Below are 8,626 nucleotides of genomic sequence, written 5' to 3'. Positions count from 1 at the left end.
AACATATGCATGCTCTCATACTCTTTCTGTCTGCATCTTCAGTGAAGAGCACACATGCATACACACTCACTGTCTCTCTGTTACACAAACAGATGACAAAGAGAGGGGAAAATGACCAGACTAAATAGTTTACTCCTACTGAGATTTGGAGCAGACAGTCTTAGTCACACTCTCCCAAACAAACATCTAGACAAACGCAGGTATAATAGGAGAGACAAAACTCACCTTTGACACATATGTGACATCCGGTGTCTACTACTTAAGATCCCTTTATATTTTCAGCAGTATTTTAATACATTTCATCACGAGACTTTCCAACTCACGTAAAGACTGTCAGTCAAGCTCTCAGCTGGAAAACTGTCTGGCTGAACAGCAAAGGGGAAGGAGAGACAAACGTAAAGAGAGAAACAAACGCACCATTCTAACAGTGCAAGCTATGACAGACCACACATACTGTATACATGCATGCAGACATAGTGGGAGAGAGTGAAAGAAACAGTTCATTAACACTCCCTGTTTGAACAGGTGTCTGCCTGACATGCACGGGTGTGAGTGTGTACATGTAGACCCCAGGGTGGGGGAAGATGTCACTCCTCACCATGAGCATTAAACCTGCCTCTCTGAAGCATCCACATACTGTATTCTAACTGAAAACTCTGCAGATTTGTAGCATTAGTTATTAGCTAGCAACTATTTCCCAGTGGAGTTACCCACCACCATCATATTTAGCTGATTCTCAACATCTTGACTTGCTTTTTTTGGTCAGTAAAATCAGATGTTTGCTGCAAAGTTGGCAGCACATCATTGGAGTCTATTTCTACTTTCATTTACCAGATGATATTTAAAAAGTAAAAATTAATTAGGCAATGCACTGTACACGCAGGTCTAATTTCTTCATTTTTCCCCTCATATTTTAAATTAAAATATGGAGTCTGTCTTCAATTTTTTTTTTTACATAATTCTACACATAAGACTGAATTCTTGTTTACAGGTATACTATAGCTCATTCCACTAGAGACATTCTCACTTATTCTTAGCACCACATATTAAGATGACGAGCTGATTAGTGACAGAAATGACAAGTCCCTTCTCGAAGTTACACTATTAACACTGGGCTATAAAGAACATTTTGTTACGTTGGTTTCATGCTATAGTTTGATTTTTTAGGCACTGTTAGTTTTTAATCTACAATTCACATTTCAGGTCTTCATCATCTCAGTGTTTTCTTTTATATGGCTATCAAAGTTTACTTTTTCCTGCATCACTTCCTGAATTCCAAAGCGTCACTCGCCTGGCTGTTTGTATGCAGGCTATGTGTCCACAAGTTCAAACTACATTTTCAGTCCCAAGGGTCAAAGTTGAAATCTGCACCTGTGCTCAAGACTAAACAACTGTACCTGCCTCCGACGAAAAATAAATACCTGAAAATGCACACAAACTCGGCGTGTGTTTCTGTCAGTGCAGATGTGGCTTAAAGGCATTGTCTCCATTTCATCCACGCCATTCTTTGGCTTCTTTGTACAGGAATACAAAGACTTTACATATTTTACACACACCCACTTTAAATTTAACTTGCTCTTTTGACTGGTGCTTATGCAAGAACATTCTCAAAAGTTACCTTCATGCGGCTAGCAAAACATCTGAACACACTGAATGAAATTAAAGCAGGGCTCCTAGTCTTATGAGCAGTGAGAAGAGCCCCGCTGCTGAATCTTTATTCAATGAGTGCAATTCAGTGTCAGAAACAATCAGACATCAATCAATAAGAATGACAGCTTCCATTATAAGTGTACTCATTGTGCGTACAGAGACATATCTCGTGGGAGATCCAACTCGGAAATTCTCAGTAAAATTCTTCATCCTTTTGTTGCTGAGCACAAACAATTAAACTCAGTATTTCACTAGTTGAAAACAGACTGACAGCTACAGCTGAAGCACAGAAACGGCCATCTGAATGCTGCTCTTGTCTGCCTTGCCGAACAGGTACACTGTGCCAAATCACAGAGGTATGGAAAAAAAAACTAAAGTAATACATTTGCTGGAAATAAAATACTATTTAAGGAATCAAAATTCTGAAAAATAAATTAACAACACACTTCAGATACCTTCGATCTCTTTTTCTGTCCAATTACATCACAGATGACAAATTTAAACACATTTGAAAAGGGAAGTAAATATATATTAATTTAGCAAAACAAAAAAGGAACCCAGTATCTGTCTAGATTATGGTCTCCTTTGTTAATCTGTGAAATCTCAACTACCTGAGTGGCCATATTTGGCTGGATTTTACTGAATTTTCTCAAAGGTATCTGGATATTGATAGAATTATTGTGTGTTCTATTGACAACAAATTATTTGAAGGGTCTGTTTTCTTTGAATGCCATAAGGCGGAAATATTTTTGAACTGGATAAAAGCAACAAAAATATTGAGGGTTAAAGACTGAATTCTCTCTGTTATGAGATGTGGATAAGAAGTCGGTTCTAATCTTTATTTGTAAAGTTTGGATGAGGGAAAATTAAATCTGGCCCAAGGACAGCAAAGCTTCTGATACTACAAGAGTTAACACAGTAACACTACTGCCCTCTGCTGACCACCTTTGCAGTTCTTCACAGTTATCCTGTTTGGACAAACATAGTAGTAACTAGAACAGCTTAAACAAAAAAGGTGAACTAGTTCTATAATACTGTGTAAATGTTTTCTCCTAAAAGTGAGGAACAACATAACTCAACCCTATTCTTGTAATAGTGTAACGGTAATAAAACTAAAGGAACTAGGTTTGAAGATGTCTTTCTTATCTGCTATGTCTGAAAGGGATGGGACAACTGAGGTGGATTTTAGTCAGATTCAATGTGCGTATTAATTTCTCCTCACAGGGAGGACAGAGTAATATTTAGAGGAGATCAAATCAAGGAGATATCTACATCTCAGCCTCCATGTGTTGCTTTCTCCTCTTGTTGTGCTGGTGCTTGGTGAGTCCATACTTGAAGAACTCGTAGACCGACCAGCTGATGGCTGTGGAGGGCATCTGGTAGATGACCCTCGCTTGGACTCCCTTGAAGAAGCCCGGCAGGCCGCCCAGCCTGTAAACCGTCTGGAAGGCATGGGCCAGGCCTGAGATGCGTCTGTGGGCTGCTTGGCCTTGGCCCTGGCTGGGGCCTTGGCCAGAAGGAAGGGAGCTGAGGGTTACAGACTCCTGGGTGTTGAGCAGGGTCTTGCACACATCCAGAGGTGTGGTGGCTGCAGCTGCGATCGCTCCAGCCAAAGCTCCGGACAACATGTGGGATGAGGGATTGTATTGTCTGTGGGGGTTGAGCAGCTCCTGAAGGTACTCGTAGGTCATGAAGTGGAGTGCCTGGAAGGGCACGTTCATGGTGAGCTGGGTGGTGTAGCTGCGGTAGAATGCAGCGGGGCCCTCTTTCTGCCACACGGCGCGTACACAGTCCAACACGCCGCGGTAGGGCGAATTATACATCTGCATGCGCTGCTTCACAACTGCGGACAGATGGGTTGACGTTTGGATGGAAGAGAGAGACAGACATGTCCAGGGTTGGCATCATCAAGGTAAATCACATGAAAAAAAGAATTTAAAAAAAGAAATTAGCAAGATATAAACTGCAGTAAAGCTGTCCTTTAAAGAAAAAGTAGTTTCAATAAACACATGGAAGGATGTTAATTGTCATATTTAATAGCATTTAACAGCTGCAGTCCTTCTAACAGCTGCACAAGAGGACTCAGACCAGTGTCCTTCTACTGACATGTCTGGGCAGGTGGACTAGAGGCAGCTGTGAAAATGAATGTGAGATCAACATGTGAAGATCGCTGGTCCAGGCATGGCACCTGTAAGTTTCTTCACTGAAATTCAAAACTCTTGTTTTGAAAGACAAAATATACTCCGAGGCATTGTAATGTAATGTTGCCCTTACCTTCAGCTGGGTTCATGGCTGCATCGTGAAGCAGTGTGGCCACACACCCAGCTGCTCCTGAAACAAACACACCTCAGAAATTATTACACGTTGAGATAATCACGACGGATAAAGAAAGTAGAAGAGTCTGCAGTAAAGAGATTTTTTCCCTTGCAAGAGAACCTAGTTGATCATGTCACAGCCTTCACTGCTGTATTCTGAAAAGCTGCAAATATCATGCCCAAATCAATGTTATCAGAGCAGAATTGGTAAATATTAAGGATTAAATTGCACAGGTGTAAACCAAATATCACTCCTGACCACTTTCAAGAGGCATGAGCATAGAGAGACACCTAGTGGGTAATGGTGTTTATTGCAGTTGGGAGGTGTAAACCATGCCCATAAGCTTGAAAAACCTGGACCAACAGGGGAAAAAACTGATGAGATGGGAGAAAGAGGACTTACCCAGCCTCCCACTAAACTGGAAAAGAAGGAAGAGAGAGAAAGTAGGGAGGATAAGGAATAAGGAAATGGTTGACATTCAGAGCAAGGCTGCTAAGTTTAATCTTTGCTTTAATCTCTTTCGATTTTGTAGCTGAGGTGACTTTAATGTGATAAGACTAACTTTCCTGCTTCTCTAAAAGCCAGTGAGAGGTTGAAAACTGTCCTTGGCTTTTCTTTGCAGTCTACAACTGTAGCTATAAAAGGATCTATTTAATTTGATAGCCTGGAAGGGGTGTTTGGACTCATCTGGCAATACACATAATTAGGCAGAACTTCACAGATCACACGGAAGGCGTTTGACATTCGGCTTGGACATGGACCAGGCCGAAATATTAACCACTCTTCTAGTGATCTTGAAGTTAAGGTAGCTTTACATGACTTGCACATTTATGTTATATACATGCACATTTTATGGTACCATTAGCCAAATGACTGTTAGCCCCTGGATGAATGACATCACTTAGAGTCTTTTTGAGTTTCTCATAGCTGGCAAAATAGAGGGCATGGGCAGGTCCTGCCCCAACTGCTGTCGCATTCAGGCCTCTCAATGGCCGCCAGACTCCCTCTGTGGCTACAATTCGCCGAAGAGCATCCATCACATTCCTGTAGCGGGCTGCAGGGTCTGGCTGGAGACTCTGCATTCGTGTCTGGAGAACACAGGGGAATGTAGATAAGTTAGCAGTGTGTTTTATCCACTAGCAGATAAAACTAGGTATAACTTTAGTGTCATGTTAGATGAATTTGACCTGAAAATGACATTAAAAAACGGAACATAATGCATAATTTAAGTTGTTCCATATGTCTGAGCATTACAGCAAAGAATAGCATTGCAGTGAAACGAGTCCTGAGTAGACTGCAGTGTTAACAAGAGGTCAAATGAGGGAAATGCAGTGCTTGATATTGTGTGTAGTGCATGCTAGTGTGCATGCATAATTGAATACAAGGAAGTCTGGAGCTGCGAGCGCCAAGGTCACAAGGGGACATAAGCTGACTTCCTGTAAGCCTATTTCCCACTGACCCTGAAGCATCTTACTCTCTTCCTCCTATCACACACACATGCACGCTGACGTAAACGACAGACTATATCAACGCTATCTAAAAGACAAGTGCGGGCGATCAGCGTTTCAGTCACCTGCTATTTGACATTTACAGAGGGTTGCCTGGGGACAGACTGAGCGAGTGAGTCCGTCTCTGAGGAACCAGCAGCGACATAATCCCCCAAATACCAAACTTACAGCTGAATGGACAAATGTACACCCAACTGTGTGTGCACGCTCTGTACTTGGAAACATGGCCTCATGTCACTCTATACTACAGATGCAGAATGCAGGGCCCTAAGAATGCTAGCCAACCGTGGTATGAATATATGGCACACAGGCTCATAGCAAACTCAATCTCTTTACACGCAAGTGAGGGGAGGCTGTAATGTCAGTACCCTGCTCCTCATCCATGCCAGGTATAGATCTGCTGTGTTTATCTATAGCTTGTGTTTGCTTTACTAGAAAGCACTGACCTTTGTGCTTGATGTGAACACAACATTCCGGTTGTTTCTTTCAGTAACTGGAAATTCAGTCCTTAAACACTTTACAATGTTCACTCTGACGCAGACCCACAAGTGGAACATGCTTCTTTTGATACACGACTGATTACTGGGATTTAGGATACATGAATAAACGATAGCCTATTCTAAAGTATAATTACACAACAATCTCTTAAGTCAGAAGCTTATTGCACTGGAGGAAAGGCCTGTATTTGGTAGAAGGGGAATATTTGAAAAAGAAAAGGCAGCTACTGTGTGCATAGAGAAGGAATGTTATCTACGTTTCAAGTATTTCTCAATTTTCTGCAACAGAGATATTTATCTAGAAATCTGTCTGCTAGTGTATGCTGAAGCTGTGATTCAGCATGAAGGAACTCTCTATGTTGCAGTTTATCACAAGGTCCTAAACCTCCTGTATCACCTATTGTTCGCTTAGAAAGCCGCTGAGCTGCACTAGCTATGCAGCAGACAACTCTGTACACGTTGGTCTTGTTCAGGTTTGTGGCTACAACAGATGTGGACTACAGGTGGAAGAGACATGGATGAAGTATGAGCATATATGAACAGCCTTTCAGACTGACATGTACAGCTGACATTACAAAGCTCATTGTCACTTGCCCTACCTCCTCAGCCCTCTGCCTGTTGGACAATGACAATCACTCGCACATGGCTACAATTAATGACCTACTGGGGCAATAGGTCACGAATCTGTACATATGTTGACAGCAAATGCAGAAATAAATTAACTCATACATAACAAACCAGATGAAAAGATTTGCCCCAGTGAAGCTGCATGTGATCTAGAGACCTTTGCAAACTACTAGCTGTGGAGGGTGAAGCAGTAGGCCTTAGCGAATGGATATTAAGAAAGTAGCAACAGATGCGTTACTGTGGACTGGAAAATCCAAAATGTGCGATTCATTCATTCCTGTGTGTCTTGTAAAAAAAATATTGGCAGGAAGGACATAAGTTGCAGACACGACAACAAACCACATTTGGGTTTGGAAATAGAGAGTATAACTTTGATCTCCCTGAACTGTTGCTGTAGCTTTTAAGTGGTGCATTTTATTAGCTAGCACTACTGGCTTTAACTAACTCATTTACACTTAACACGTACACAGTTACATAACACTATATTGGTTTGGTCTGACAGCAGCTAGTATGTAAGTTAGAATTTAAATGACTAGAAACACACTTGGCTTCTGTTAAATACTGACAAAAACTACCCACTAGCAAACGTTACTCCTAAGAGCAGGCTAACCAGTTAGCTAGTTGGGATGTGAAACGCTAACTGAGCCGACTGACCTTGTCCTCACAACAGTCAGCTGCGGCGTGTTTGGGTTAGCGAGCGGCTAATGAGCTATGCTAACATGCACGTTGGCTACAAGAAATACCAACAGAAGACAACAGGCTGTGAAAGCACTCAACATTCATACAAAGTCGTGGGTCAGCTGGTTAGCCAGTGAGCTAAGCTACCTTCACACAGTCGATAGGGAACATGAGGCAGTGCTCCATGATCCCAGCCACAGCTCCAGCCAACATGTGGGTGCTAGTGGAGGCTCCCTGTGGCAAACCCTCATAGTCCGGTTCAGAGTCCTCTGTTTGTGCATCTTGTGCACTGCGGATAAATTCAACAGTCTGCAGTTCTGCTTCCCCCCCGATCCGGGGTGTCAGGCTTCCCACGATACTTTCCGAAACTCCCCAGAATCTGCCCCCCAACCATCGAACTTCTGCCCCGGCTGAGGCTCCAGCAACCCCGGGATCATTGCCTGTAGTCTCCGCTGTCATCCGACGCCTCCTCACAAATCCATCTGTTTCCATGAGAAACCAGGCGATGTGTTGGGTCTTCTGGCTCGCGTACACGGCTCCTTGTGGGTGATTTTCGCCGTGAAGTTCTACATTCCCCTGCGGTGGTTTCACGGTGCCTCCTCTGCTACACCACCATTCCCTCCCCGCCTCTACTCTTCCCAGCCAGAGCCCAGCGAGGGAGGCCGTAACGGACAAACACACAGCGAGCCCAACGCAGGCCGCGACCAGGAAGTAGCCTCTGATTGGTTGAAATAGCCATGTCCTCCTCACGCTATTGGCTGACATATATGCCATTCATGGCTGCGTTTTGGTGAAGACTTCAAACTTCATGTGGCACTGGGAAGACATGAGGTTTTGCAACATGGGGGCACATCTGCGAAAGCTATCTCAAGAGCTGAAGTCATTTTAGGTCAGTCTAAAATAAATCTAAATAGTGATGGCTGATCGAGGCTTTGTTGAAGCTTCGACACTTCATTCAAAACATGGTTCATTACTCGAGGCCTCAATGACACACAGTGCTCGAGTAGGACATCTAGTGGTCAATAATATGAAGTGCAATCAAGACGTGGTCGGTTCATGGATTGTTTTGGATTTGATTCGCCATGCACACGATGATTGTATGGGTTGTAGTGGACACAAAAATAATATTACTAGTAATAATAATGACAATAACTATTGAAGAGCACGTTTCTTATTTCCCATGTTTGTCTGTATCCCTATATACTCTTTGCTTATATTCTGTGTTATGAAACATTTAAACGGTGCTGCTACATTCATGAGATGCTCTACAAATACAGACTGATGTCATTTTCACATGGGGCTGGTGCAAATAAAGATTTTATGGATTATTATGGATTTTGGCAAAGTATG

At 42.7% G+C, this 8,626-nt stretch overlaps 1 protein-coding gene across 2 annotated transcripts; it reads right to left on the bottom strand.

The window, feature by feature from the left end:
• Nucleotides 1-1,654: 1,654 nt before the first annotated feature.
• On the bottom strand, nucleotides 1,655-8,056 carry slc25a28 (solute carrier family 25 member 28). Of its 2 annotated transcripts, XM_023284942.3 has the most exons (4): nucleotides 7,424-8,056; nucleotides 4,826-5,054; nucleotides 3,925-3,981; nucleotides 1,655-3,493 (listed from the first exon to the last, which is right to left on the bottom strand). In XM_023284942.3, exons 1-4 carry the CDS (start codon nucleotides 8,048-8,050, stop codon nucleotides 2,919-2,921), a joined length of 1,488 nt encoding a protein of 495 aa, XP_023140710.2. In that variant the 5' UTR covers nucleotides 8,051-8,056; the 3' UTR covers nucleotides 1,655-2,918. The 2 variants fall into 2 exon arrangements, with proteins under 2 accessions (XP_023140710.2, XP_054874737.1); XM_055018762.1 differs by lacking the exons at nucleotides 4,826-5,054; nucleotides 7,424-8,056 and adding an exon at nucleotides 4,369-4,819.
• Between the last annotated feature and the right edge of the window lie 570 nt (nucleotides 8,057-8,626).

This window comes from Amphiprion ocellaris, chromosome 16, assembly GCF_022539595.1.
Source record: "Amphiprion ocellaris isolate individual 3 ecotype Okinawa chromosome 16, ASM2253959v1, whole genome shotgun sequence".
Lineage (NCBI taxonomy): Eukaryota > Metazoa > Chordata > Actinopteri > Pomacentridae > Amphiprion > Amphiprion ocellaris.
Note: the sequence above shows the minus strand (reverse complement) of the source record. Positions and strands in the feature narration are given on the sequence as shown.